At 44.2% G+C, this 14284-nt stretch overlaps 1 protein-coding gene across 5 annotated transcripts in view; it reads left to right on the forward strand.

The window, feature by feature from the left end:
* Positions 1 to 14284, forward strand: part of MBD1 (methyl-CpG binding domain protein 1) — a 219942-nt gene that overhangs the window by 57285 nt on the left and 148373 nt on the right. For 3 of the 5 annotated variants that reach the window (XM_033923952.1, XM_033923978.1, XM_033923987.1), the window contains exons 6-9: positions 6 to 149; positions 2939 to 3079; positions 9712 to 9762; positions 12344 to 12403. In XM_033923952.1, coding sequence (XP_033779843.1) covers positions 6 to 149; positions 2939 to 3079; positions 9712 to 9762; positions 12344 to 12403 — 396 coding nt within the window. The remainder of the gene's footprint in view (positions 1 to 5; positions 150 to 2938; positions 3080 to 9711; positions 9763 to 12343; positions 12404 to 14284) is intronic. The other 2 variants (XM_033923962.1, XM_033923970.1) reach the window with 2 other exon arrangements.

Genomic DNA, 14284 nt, shown 5'->3' on the forward strand with positions numbered 1-14284 from the left:
CACAGACTGTGGGCTGTGGTGTATGTGCTGCTTGTCAGATCCCAGAAGACTGCGGATTTTGTACTATCTGCATGATCCGGGCCAGGAACCCACAGTTTGGCAGCATGTGGAAGTGCCTGAAGCGGAGGTGTCTTAGGATCCTGAAAAAGGTAGGCTGGGCAGGCTGCCTGGAGGAAGAGAAGTATGTTAGTAGGAGACTTGCTACCACCTAAGAGGGGACTGGGGAATTGTAGGAGAGTTTGTGTGTTCCTTTAAATCAAAGAATAAATAGAAAAAAAAAGTCTTATCCTTTTAGTTTTTCATTCTCTAATTCTCCCTACTTTCCTTTTTGCCTCCCAAATCTTTACAAAACAGCGTGGGACTCATTTTCAAAGCTTCAAAGTTACTATGGTACTTTGGGTGTCTAAATGCTTTCAAAATGAGTCCCTGTATGTATAAATACAGCAAGTAAACAATTTGTAATGACTCCATGGTATGAAAAAACTAAGACTGATCAGACCCTTCTTCCACGAACACCACTTCGTAATCCTAACCCAAATGCTGATATTGTCTCAATTGGATTACTGCAACTCCCTCTATGCTGGCATAAATACTACACTCATGCACAAACTACAAGTTCAAAATACAGCAATATGACTTATCTTCAAATTGAGAAAATTCGACTCCATATCTCCTTACTACAAGAGCCTCCACTGGTTGCCCATCTCTGCGCGCATCGACTTAAAGATATCTTGCATAATACGCCACATCATATATGCAAGCTCTGTAGAACCACTTATAAATCTATTCATCTATTCCTGGTCTGTCCTAAACAGAAACATTAGAAAACTCCTCTTGTTTTTCCTTGCTGTATTGGGAGAATGGGCAGAGAGATGGCAGATGAAGTTCAATGTTGAGAAATGTAAAGTACTGCATGTGGGAATCAGAAACCCGAGGCACGGCTATACGATGGGAGGGATGTTATTGAATGAGAGTACCCAAGAAAGGGACTTGGGGGTAATGGTGGACATGACAATGAAGCCGATGGCACAGTGCGCAGCGGCCGCCAAGAGAGCGAATAAAATGCTGGGGATAATCAAGAAGGGTATTACAACAAGAACGAAAGAAGTTATCCTGCCGCTGTACCGGGCAATGGTGCGTCCGCATCTTGAGTACTGCGTCCAGTATTGGTCACCATACCTTAAGAAGGATATGGTGTTACTCGAGAGAGTGCAGAGGAGAGCGACACGACTGATAAAGGGGATGGAAATCCTTTCATATGCTGAGAGATTGGAGAAACTGGGTCTCTTTTCCCTGGGAAGACTTAGAGGGGATATGATAGAGACTTACAAGATCATGAAGGGCATAGAGAGAGTAGAGAGGGACAGATTCTTCAAACTTTCAGAACATAAAAAAACAAGAGGGCATTCGGAAAAGTTGAAAGGGGACAGATTCAAAACGAATGCTAGGAAGTTCTTCTTTACCCAACGTGTGGTGGACACCTGGAATGCGCTTCCAGAGGACGTTATAGGGCAGCGAACGGTACTGGGGTTTAAGAAAGGATTGGACAATTTCCTGCTGGAAAAGGGGATAGAGGGGTATAGATAAAAGATTACTGCACAGGTCCTGGACCTGATGGGCCGCCGCGTGAGCGGACTGCTGGGCGCGATGGACCTCAGGTCTGACCCAGCGGAGGCATTTCTTATGTTCTTATATAGCAAGCACCCTCTCCATTTTATAAATATGGCATACTGAATTCCACCAAAAAGTATAATTAAGTTTAGTATAATCTTTCCAGTTTCCAGTAATATGTTGAATGGCAACCTCAGTCAATAGTAACAAAAGTTTATTATTATTTGCTGAAATTGGGCTCTTAAATCTCATAGATGTACCAAATAATATAGTATCATATGAAAGGGCAACATGATTTTCTAACAATGAATTAATTTGGCCCCAAATTAACTTCCAAAAGGCATTTATATAGGGACAGAAAATAATTAAATGATCTAAAGTCCCAGTTTCTAAACTACAATGCCAGCATCTATACAACTTCTGTAAACGAAGATTTGGGGGCCATTGATTACATATTCTAATGATCAGACACCTTGTTATTATATAAGATATAGGTGGGGTGAGATTGGGAAATATGATAATTGCTAATTGATTTATTATTAATAGATGGGGTGGGTGGGAAGGGATTCTTTTATACTTTAATGATTATAAGTAAGATTGTCAAGTGATTTGTTTAAAAATTTTTATGATTGATTATTATACACGTGTATAATAATGAAAATGAATAAAGATTTACAAACAATGTAGTTTTTAATTAAAAAAAAAAAAAAAAGAAAACTCCTCTTGATCCTTCCTTCACCAAAAGGAATTAAATACAAGCTTTTCACCTACATTGGTGCAAAGAACTGGAGCAACTTTCCAGTGGACATCAAAACAGAACACAATCACCTAAGATTTCAGAAGAAATTAAAAGCCTCCCTCTTCGGATTGATCCACTCAATTGATAAAGGCTAGGAAAAACTCTAATTCTTGAAAATTACCCATCTCTCTGCGTTCCTATTCCCACCAAAATATTCTATAGACCCCTGCCTTTCCCTACTTTCTTCTTGCTTTGAACCTAGACAGGTATAGAGTGACTCATAAATATTAGATTAGATTAAGAATTTTGAATCATTACAGATTCTTAGGGAGATAAATTGTTTAAGGAGGTTTTTATGCCGATGAGGTGGCATTGAGATTCTTGTGAACACAATGGGTCCCAGGCTGTGTCCTGAGGCTTTTCCTCCTTTATTAAACTTTAGAATTATTATGCTTTATACATTTGCAGTAAACCAATTGTTTTTGACTTTTGTGGAAGTTTTTTGTATAAAGTATGTTTATCCCTCACCATAGTTGCTTAGAAATTTTCATCCATTTCCTTTATTTATGTATGTTTTCTTTCTGACAGGGTCAAGGCTGTGGCATATGCCAGGCCTGTCGGAATACAGAGGATTGTGGGACCTGCTGGATCTGCGTGCGAAGGAGAATGAATACTGCCAAGAAGATGAAACGTCAATGGAAATGCGTCAAGCGCCGGTGTTTGCGCAAGGTTAGGTTCCCCACCTGCCACCTTGTGCTTGTACTTTACCTCTTTGTTGTTTCTTCAGCTTTTTTGCTATTCCTCTATTCCCTGTCTTTTCTTAGACCTTTAATGATCTGTGCACAACTAAAAATTTCTTGACTTCTCCCAAACACCTCTGCCTGGGGGATGAGTGCATGGAACAAAGGTTTTGTGAAAAACTTTTTTCATAGTATTTATTTATTTATTTATTTTTTACTTCAGTCCTTTCCTTCCTCTTCCATCAGTAATTCTTTTAATGCCTTATCTCCCTCCTTCCTTTTTCTGTTTTGGCTTTTCTAATCTTGCTACCTCCATTTTGTTTTGTTAATGTCTGTCCCATCATTGTCTCTCAGATTTGATCACAAAACTTTTCTAGTCACTGGACTGCTGCTGTAGTAGCCTAGTCTCTTTGATCATCTTCTGACAAACAGATGGACAAATCCAATTGTCTGTCCTGCCTACCAGATCTGTGCCATAGTAATTTTAATTTCTTTACTGTCAACAGTCTCTTATCTTTAACATTTCTTTCATGCTGTTCTTAATTAGCTTTCTTTCATTTTTGTTTTATGTTTTAGCTTTAGCTTTTCTCAACCCATGCATGAATGTGTCCAAATGTCCCCTACCCTTTATGTTTGCAGTATTTTTGTTTTGTGCCTATGGCTTTTGCTGTTGTGCTGTTTATTCCTCTTTACCTTTATTCTGTTAGTTTCTTGTTTTGTATGGTTCTTGTCAGTTTGTATTCTTGTTATTTCTTTATTGTCCCTCCAGACTGGCACAGAAACGGATGGGTTTACGCTTCTCTGCCAGCAGGTGAAGACTGAGACATTGATTTTTGGCTACAGTACAAGTATGCTTTGCATCTACATCTACAATCAGTCTGTTCTCAGTCTCCAGTAGGTGCAGTGATAAGCTTGTGCAGTCTGTGCTGAAGTTTGTTAGGGCCTGTTGGATCTGATTAGTGAATCTTTCTTGTCCCTTTTGCTGTCCGGACAGAGCTTGGGGGACCCTCTTGAGGGGTGCCACACTCAAAAGGGTCAAGTCCCCTTGTCATTTTCCCCACCCCTCCTTATGTCTTTGCTTTAGAGGAGTCTCAACTGTACGCCTGGCCACCTGTTAGGCACAGACTACAAGTTTAGAGAGCCATTGGGATCTGCTCTCTTGATACAGCTGATGAACTGTGAGAAGATTTTTAAAAAGACAAACGGAACAAGAAATAAAAGGAGCATAAAAGGGCCTGAGGCTGCCTTTTTTATGCGGCATTGTTGTGCGTTGGTCTTTGGCGCGTTTGTTATGAGCACTTCTAAAAAGATAAAGTGTGGTTTTTGTGGGTGCTGAGCGATAGATGCGACCAGCGTGTATACAGTGTGTCCGGCTGCCTCAAGAGGGAACTGGCGTCTGCTTCGGGTGTTGGTGTGCAGGGTTCCCTTTCACTCATGCACCATTCATCGGCGGGGGGCAGTGGAGACACCTGGGACTCTCCTGCCGCCCATACCGGGGTTTCCTCACTTGCTGGCGGTCATGGAAATTCAGTGTTGCTGACCGCCGGGGGGGTGGGTGGGCTTGAGATTCCCTTGCCACTGCAGCAGTGGCTGCACGCAGTCCTGCCTTAGTGACAGGGTCTAGTCAAGCCTCGTTGCCGCTTCTTTCTGGAGATAGTTTGTTGGTGGGCCTTCCCTCGGTTTTGGCGGGAAGCATGGCCATTTTGCCTGCGGCTTTAGGCGACCTTCTTCCTGTCTTAGAATGACAGGAACAGGTCTTACAGCTCCTGCTGTGAATTCTGTATTGCCGCTGGGGGCTTTTTGCCCTGATTTAGTGTTGGCTATGTACAAGGCTTATTTACAGGCAGCTGGTAGTCCTGCTTCTGTCCTGGACATCTCTGGGTCTTCTGGTGTGTCTTTACCTTCCACGGCCGCCTCCGTTCAGTTTCCTGCTCCAGCTACCTCTGTCCAGCCCCCTCAGCCATCATCCATGCGGCCGCAGGTGACTTGGGATGAGGATCTTTTTCCAACTGATCCGGTTTCACCAGTTGAGGACTTGGATCTTGGGATGAACCTCCAGGATCCTCTGGAGAGGTCTGATGATTTGGATGGTGACTTTTTGGAGGCACCAGTTGGCAAGGTTGTGGGCATGTTTAACCGGGAAGAGCTACAAGAGCTTATTCTTCTGGTGTCATTGATTTTGTGCTTCAAGGAAGAAGTTAAGGACCTCCCTCGAGTTGTGGACCCTCTGCTGCAAGGGATCTGATCAGCATCCCACTCTTTCCCTATGCATTAGGATGTTCAGGATGTGGTGTACGCTCAGTGATAGATTCTGGGCGTGCCTTTTTGCTTGGCGCAGTCCATGGCCAGGTTCTACTCCATTCCTGATGAGAATAGAGATACTTCTAAGTCTCCTATGGTCGATGTGGTGGTCTCTGCTATTGCTTGAAGACATACCATGATAGTTGAGGGTGGTTCGGCCCTGAGAGACCCTCGGGACTGTAAGATGGCGGCTCTTCTTAAACAGAGTTTTGATGTGGTTGCCTTTGCTGTCCAGCGCAATTTGTGGCGGTCTTGTAGCCCAGGCTTGTTTCCAGCGGTCTGAGCAGGTCCTGGACTGAGTTGGTTGACTGGCCCTTAGTGGATCAGGAGATGGCTACGATTGAGCTTATCTCTCTGATGCCACATGTGATCTTTTGTGAGCCCCGGTAAAGTCCATGGCCCTCGGAGTGCATCCCACTGTAATCTGTGGCTTTGGGGTTGTGGCATCTAAGTCTAAGCTCAGTAAATTTCCCTTTTGGGGCTTCTTTCTCTTTGGGAAGGAGTTGAATAAGCTGGTTCAGGCTCTAAAGTGCCTCTAAAATGCCTCGGCTGCCGGAGACAGGCTTCACAGAGTGGTACTACCCATGGGCAAATGGGTGATTTTTGTAGGTACTGCCCTGGCTGGGGGTCAGCCACTTTTCATTCCAGAGGTCGCTTCTTTCAGTGCATGCAGTCCTTTTAGTGAGCCTGCCGAGTGGGGTGAGACTTTTCCGGGAGCTCATTTTCGGCCCGCTCAGCCCAATGATTTGCTGCTGGTCCTTCCCCTGGTGCCAGTTGGAACCTGGTTTCGGGAGTTTTATTGGGGGTGGACCGAGACCACAACGGATCAGTGGGTCCTAGAAGTGATTTGGGATGGCTATTCTCTAGAACAGGGCTGCCCAATTCTGGTCCTCAAGATCTACTGGCAGGCTAGGTTTTCAGGATATCCACAATGAACATGCATGAGAGAGATTTGCATACCAAGAAGGCAGTGCAGGCAAATCTCTCTCATGCATATTCATTGTGGATATCCTGAAAACCTGGCCTGCCAGTAGATCTTGAGGACCGGAATTGGGCAGCCCTGCTGTAGAATTTTCCCGTCCTTTGCCAGATCGTTTTCTCTCCTCTCCTTGTCATGCAACTTGGAAGAGGAGGGCTTTTCAGCAGACACTGTTCAGGTTGCTGGACTTCAAAGTGGTAGTCCCAGTGCTTCAGGAGATTCGCGCTGGCTACTACTCCATTTAAGATGTCAAAAGAGCTCTCTGAGTTGCGTCTTTTCATATGGAAACCCTGAAATCTGTACTACTTGCTGTCCAGCTTAGATAATTTCTGACTTCTCTTGATCTGACAGGCCTATCTGCTTGTTTCTATTTGGGCCTCCCATCAGCGATTCCTTCGCTTTGTGATTTTGAGAGAGCATTATCAGTTTTGTGTGCGCTTCCTTTTGGTCTAGCCACAGCGCCGCGGACCTTCAGCAAGATTATGATGGTGGTGGCAGCGGCCTTGCGCAAGGAAGGCATTCTGGTTCATCCCTAAGTGGACAACTAGTTGATTTCGAGTGAAGTCGTTCCAGGAGAGCTCCTGGATTATGACTAGGGTTGTGGAGTTTTCTACAGTTGCTGGGCTGGGTGGTCAATCTGTCCAAAAGCCGGTTGACTCCGTCTCAGCGCTTGGAGTATTCTGGTGTTGTCTTCGATACTAGCTTGGGGAGAATATTCCTTCTAGAGGCCTAGGTGTGCAAATTGCAGACACAGATTCGCTCCCTTATAGATTGTCGATGCCTTCGGGTGCAGGATTTTCTGCAGTTCTTTGGGAGGGTGATGACAGCCTCCCTGGAATTGGTCAGGTGGGCTCGGGATCACATGCGTCCTCTTCAGTATGCACTTCTTTGGAGATGGTCGCCCCAGTTTCACAATCTGGGCTCTCCCATACCGCTTTGGGGGTTAGTTTGTCGCAGCCTACTCTGGTGGCTCCAGTCTTCTAATCTGGTGTGGGGAGTGAGTCTCGATCAGCCCCAGTGGACAGTGCTTCTCACGGACGCCAGTCTTCTCAGTTAGGGGGCTCAAATTCTCAGTCGCTCAGGGCAGCTGGTCACTGGTAGAGGTGTCCTGGTCGATTAGTGGTCTGGAGCAGGGGTGCCCAAATGGTCGATCGCGATCGACCAGTAGATCGCAAAGGCAACACGAGTCGATTGCGTTGCCTTTCCGATCTTGTTCTTTCTGTCTTCCCGAGCCATGCCAGGCACATACAAGTGCCGGACCCACAAGACTTCACCTCTGACATCAATTCTGACATCAGAGAGGAAGTACTGGGCCAGCCAATCACTGCCTAGCTGGCCTGGAACTTCCTCTCCGACGTCTGAATTGAGTAGAGTTCTTTGGATTGCCTGACGCGCATGCTGCGTGATTCTCATGAATCCGGACTGGCCCAGGCTCCCGTGGTTTGCAGCTCTGGTTTGTCTACTCGTGGCAGATCCTCTCCTGCTGCCTCTCTCACCCGATCTTCTGACTCAGGGTAACATTCCAAAGTGCGATCTGGGACCCTTTTGTCTTGCGGCTTGGCTCTTGAAAGGAAGTGCCTAAGTTAAGAAAGGTGATCTCTACCCTCTTGGGTTCTCAGAGACTTTCCACCTCTCAGGCTTATGTGCATGTTTGGTGTCTTTTTAAAGAGTGGTGTTAGCGAATGGCATGGTTCCCCTTCACGCTTCTTTGCCTCACATCTTGGAGTTTCTGCAGGATTTCCTGGAGTGCGGCCTTGCCTGGTCCTCTCTTAGGGTGCAGATTGTAGCATTGTCATCTTTGTCTGTTGCATGGTAGATGTTTGGCCACTTGTTACATGTAGCCAGCGAAATTGCTCTGCCCTCCAGTTCATCTGTCTGTACTGGCCTGGGATCTCATTATGGTTCTTTCCGTGCTTGTTCATCCGCCTTTTGAGTATCTCGGTTCCTGTACGTTGAAGGACCTTACTCGTAAGGCGGGCTTCCTGATGACCTTTACTTCCACGAGACACATTTCTGAACTGCAGGCCTTCTTTTGTAGGCCGCCATTCCTGGAGTTTTCTAAGGAGCCGGTCGTGCTATGGCCGGTTCTGAAGGTTGTTTCGCCTTTTCATGTCAACCAGTCCTTGGTCCTTCCAGTCTTGGGTAGTCGGAAGGGCTCTTTGGAGCAGAGACAATTGTGCAAATTGGATGTTCGTAGGGTTCTTTGCGCTTATGTTCAGCGGACCCAGGAGTTCCTTCGGTCGGATCATCTTTTTATTCTTCCCGCAGGTCCTCTTAAGGGGGATTGCGCTTCCAAGGCTACCATTGCATATTAGATCAAGGAAGCTGTCACTTCAACATATCTTCTTTAAAAGAAGCCTGTTCCAGATTTTCTCAAAGCTCATTCCACTTGGGGTCAGGCAGAGAGTGCGCTTGTGCCTCAGGTGGCTATCTGTAAAGCTGTGGTTTGGTCTTCTCTCCATTCCTTTGTTTGCCACTACTGTGTGGATGTTCAGGCACATTGGGACGTGGTGTTCAGTGAGCGTATTCTTGTGGTGGCCCTTCAGGGTACTGCTTTGGTATGTCCCTTTTGTTTCTGTGCCAGTCTAGAGGGACAATAAAGAAGGAGAAATTAGGTTCTTACCTGCTAATTTTCTTTCTTTTAGTTCCTCCAGACCGGCACAGACCACGCCCTGTCGTTTGGTGTTTTCTCATGAAGAGTTATGATTTTTTTTCTGCGGTTTTTTTGTTGTATTTGTTGGGGAGTATATTAAGAGCAACGGCGCTTGGTTCATTCAGCTGGTTTAGCTGGCGAACTGGGGCATTGCTGGAAGGTTCTTGTTCTAATCAGTATCCAACAGTGTCTCTTCCAATCCGATTTGGACATTTTCCTTTGTCTTCTCCATGTGAGTGTGGAGTTGGTATGTTATTCTTCAGCCTAGTTAGTTTCTGCTTGGCTATTCATCAGACTGACTGTAGATGGGACTGCACAGCCCACTTGTACTGTAGCCAAAGATCAATGTCTCAGTTTTCACCTGTTGGTAAACCCATCCATTTCTGTGCTGGTCTGGAGGGACTAAAACAAAATTAGCAGGTAAGAACCTAATTTCTCCTTAGTCTAATTTTGCATACTGCCGTGGCAGTACAACAAATGCTGCATAAATAATTAACTCATCAAGAATATTTAACGGCTCATTTTATTTTTTAATGTATACACTAAAGGTCAAGGATGTGGTTTGGGAAGGAGCTTGACTTCTATATGCACGTAGAAAGTATAGATTGCCTATATCAGCTGGGATGTATAAGGAGGAGGAGCATTGTCCCAGCTTAACTGGTTATTTGTTTACCTCTGTCTCTTTCAGAAGAAAATTCAGACGGAAAAGAAAATTTTTGGCTTAAAGAAACTTACAGTAGTAAGTATAGGTCCAGTCTTCCAAAATGAATCACTTAACCCTTCAGTCCACATTTTGTTGCTTCTGTGAGGATTCTTGCTTGTGCCTCCTATAGCCTGTTATCCATTTTGAGATCCATTCTGTCCTTTTTTGAGCAATTTCATCCGCATGTCTTTTCTTTTTTCTTTTAATTCTTATTTAATCTGATTTAAATAGGACCTCATTTTCTGAGCAGAAATTGATTCATGTGAGCTTCTATCTTGCCAGATGCTTATGAAGTGTTCATGTGACCCAATCCTTGAAGAGATCAGTGCATGCTATAAACTTCTGTCCGTCTTTGACTTAACCATCCATCAATACTGATATCACACAGCCTTGCAGATTTCATACCTTTGTTTTATGAGGGGGTGCTGAAGAATTCTCAGTCCAGCAAAGAAGAGAATGACGTGGAGCCAGGAAACTTATCAAGTTAGTCCACATATTGTCTCTGAAGTTTCTGTAACCCTTCCAAAAAATACTCTGATGTCTGGTCACTGAAATGCTGCTCCATTGCTGCAGTTGCCTCTGAATCACTTGAAAATTGTCACCCTTTCAAACTCCTGTTTTAAGGTTTGGAAACAGAAAATAGTCAGGTGGAACAAGATCTGGTGAAGAGGGTGGATGGTCTATGCACTGAAACCCAACTGCATCAAAACATCCATCGTTTTGCCAGCTTTGTAAGCAGGTGCATTGTCTTGCAAAAAGAGAACTACTTTCCGCTTCTTCATTCTCCTTTTTTCTTTCAATGCCTCCTTTAATTGGTACAGCAAGTTACAGTAGTATTCTGCATTAACTGTTTTGCCCCTTGGAAGATAGTCATTAGAACACCTTCCTGATCCCAAAACATTGTGGCCATGACCTTTCCTGCTGACTTTTGGGTCTTTAATTTCCTTGGCCTTGAACCTGAGTGCTGCCATTGCATGTACTGTTTTGTTTCAGAATCATAATGGTATAACCATATATCATCAACATTATGTAGTCATTCCGAAAAGTTGGCACCAGCTCACTGAAAATACTGCAAATTCAACTTGGAAGTGTCCACTCAATGTCGTTTCTCATCAGCATTCAAACATTTGGGCATCCACTTGTCTGACATTTTCTGCATACCTAGCTGCTTGTGGATTATACACCCAACATGTTTCCTGGATATTTGTAGTGTCTCAGCAATTGTTGTAGCCAATATTCGTCAATCTGTCAAAATCAAATCAGAGACACAGTCAACAATTTCAGGAGTCGACACCATTTGAGGCCTTCCAGACCTTGCTGCATCTTCGGTCTTCAAATCTCCATACTGAAAGTTTACATACCACTTCTTTATTGTGGAGTATGATGGCCATTTGTCTCTCAATGTTTGCATCATACATTCATGTGTTTCCTTTGAAGTTTTCTTTTGCAGAAATAAGAACTTCATGATGGCTCAGAGCTTAAACTTGAAAATTCCACACTTTCATTGACAATGATGTAGCATTACGATTCTGCAAATTGTCATGTTGCAAAATAAAATAACTCTTTTCAGCTATAATGGCAAAGTAACGCTCAGAATTTAGGAAGTTGGTTGGATTGAGAACTTTTCAGCACCCTCTTGTATTTTTGAATGATGCATGTGACCCTTTGTCATCTTTTCATCTATCTTTGCTGAATGGCGCTAGCCCTGCAGACTTCCTTTTTCATTTGTGCTGCTATAACATGGTTCTTTAGAGTGATGCAGATGAACTTCTGGATTTCTGCTGTCTATTGATCCTCACTCTGGTGTCTTGCAGACTTCTTTATATCTTATGCAGAGATAAATGCATTTATTTAGCCTTCTATCTTTCCATGGATCCATTCACCTAGATCTGCAGATGTCATATATGCTTAGATTTGATCTCATGCTGTCTTTCATTTACTCTACTTTTGTGCCGCTCTTGAATTGGAGCTGTGGATTACTTTGTAAAATATTGCCAAAATAGTTTGTTGCACCTGTGTTCAGTTTTATCCATATTTAGCAGTATGAATACAGAGCTGCCCTAGCTAATATGTATGATAACCTTTCTAAGCCATTATCACTGAAATTGTCTGAGGGACCCTGAATTTTGTGGTCAGAATGAATTCTTAAGGCATTCTTTGTCCCTTCAGTCTGCTGCCATGAGAGGTTTGGTGATGGATAACTCTCTGGTGCTTCCCTATTCTCTCCCTAGAGAAGCAGCAGAGTGGACGTGAGCTCAGTGGACTTTAAGATGTGCTGAATCTTGATGCTGATATGATTTTTTAATCTTACTCTTCTTACACTGTCTTCTGAATATTAAGCTCTTTCCTGCTGCTAGCAGAAGTTGCAGCTGAAAAAAGATATAAGCTATACCAGGATGCTGTTAAACAAATCTTATACAAGTATAATGAGCTCCTCCCTTAAAAAAACTAAGAACCTTAAGGCGTGTCTGAGGCATCCAGAAATAAATTTGTCAGGAGTCCTTAAGAATGGAAGTGGAAAAGCAGAATTTGTCTTTCCATCGTATGCAGTGGCTGTGGCACTGCTTGACTCCTCCCCATACTGATTTCTGTTTAGATGTGTGCTTTGTCTTTCCAGAAATGGAAACGGCCCCTAGAACGGGACACTTCTGGCACTGTTCCGCTAGTCCAGCGCAAAGTAAGTGAGCACTTCACCTTCCCTTTTATCTCTTTCTGTGCTTGTACAAACCGATGCAGATCATTTCTTCATCTTTATCAGCATTAATTGGGTATTATTTATGTTGGTTTGACTCAGTAGTATTGTTACCTATTCAGCTATTCTTTGCATCTCTTTAGTCCTCCTAACTATGTGCTTTTTCTTTTCTTGACCTTGAGTCTTTCTGCACCCAAAGAATTTAGAATAAACCATGCATAATAACAGTAGTTTTATGCATTGTAGAGCTTGTCATTAGGTAGCTGCATCATCATCCATTCCCTAGTGTTTTCATCAGTCTGAAACCATATATATTATCTGCCCCACTTGAGATTTAAAATGGCAACAAGGCCATTCACAATGGGCAAGATAATCAAAAGCTGTTAAAGGACTAAGGAATAAAAAATCACCAGGATTAGACAACATCTATGCAGAACTCCTGAAGAAAAGATCAAATCAAATGATTGATGTCCATTATGATTATGTAATGCAACATGGGAAAGAGGGGGGGGGAATAGATGACTGTAAGAAAAACATGACTTGGATTTATCCTTGGACAAGCAGGCAGCATATTCTCACATTTGGGTGATGTTGTCCACTGGGCCCAGTACGGACAGAGCTAAAATTGTACTGTCACTTTAAACTTCTTAAGAAGCCTCGAGACTGCCTGAACTGTGTGAGAGCCTTCTCACCTGATGTCTGCTTGGGATTCCTCAGTTCTTTGTTTTCCACAGAGCGAAGAAATTGGTTTTTGGATTCTGTCCAATCGAGTTGCCTTCCTGGTCAATTGTTGTTTTTTTTTTAACATAAAAAGAAAAAGGATCTCCAAAGGTGTATTTAAATTGGAATGTTACAGTTTCTTAATATTCATAGTGAAATTTGCATACACTCAGAAATGTGTAATTCAGCCAAGAGTCAGAGCTCCTATAGCCAAACCCACCACCCGATCACTGAGTTCATAGTCTTATCCCAGGACAAGCAGGCAGGTATTCTCACAAGTGGGTGACGTTATCCAACAGAGCCTCGATGCGGACGCCTCACAAGCAGACTTGCTTGAAGAAACTCGAAGTTTCAAGTCGCCCGCACCGCGCATGCGCCTTCCCTCGCAGGGTGCGTCTCCTCAGTTCTTACTTTTCTGCGGAGCCGAGAAGTCCGTCTTCGACTCTCTGCGTGAAGTGGTTTCACTTGTGCCTTCTTTTGTCTGCGGTTTTGTGTTCTTTTTACTCAGAATCGCTGTTTTATTCTTTCAAAAAAAAAAATTCTTCTGTTCATTCGACCGGGCAGGCCTCGTGACCGCAGCCCCTTGGCTTCGATCTTGCGGCGGCGCTTTTTCGGCCTATGTCCCAGCCTGCAACCAGTTTTAAAAAGTGTTCCAAGTGCCAGCGTGCGATTTCCCTCACGGACCCTCATCGACGCTGTCTTCGGTGTCTTGGGCCTCAACATCTCCCGAAATCATGCCAGCCTTGCTCAACACTTAAGACTCGTGCTTTCAAACGTCATTGCATCCTGTGGGAGCAGCTTTTCAGCATGGAGTCTTCGATGGAGCTTTTGTCCTCGAAGGGTGCTTCTCCCTCGACCTCATCTAAAGCTCTCCAGGCTTCCACAGCTTCTACTCCGAGCCTCATCAAACCTGCCTCGTTTGTATCGGCTCTGTCTTCGAAGCCGGCTGCGGTGCCTTCCTCTGTCTCTTCAGGTCAGATAGCAGCAGCCCATTCCCCCGGTGGTGCTTAAAGTGCCTAAGGCTTCTAAGTCCAAGCATTCTCACACTGCCTCGAGGGAACACAAAGCCCGTGCAGGTGGTCCCGTTGGAGACGCGGATCCATCCTTGCCGGTTTCGTTCCAGACCTTGTTAGAGAAGCAATTCAT

Source organism: Geotrypetes seraphini, chromosome 1 (assembly GCF_902459505.1).
Source record: "Geotrypetes seraphini chromosome 1, aGeoSer1.1, whole genome shotgun sequence".
In the NCBI taxonomy this organism is placed as follows: Eukaryota; Metazoa; Chordata; class Amphibia; order Gymnophiona; family Dermophiidae; genus Geotrypetes; species Geotrypetes seraphini.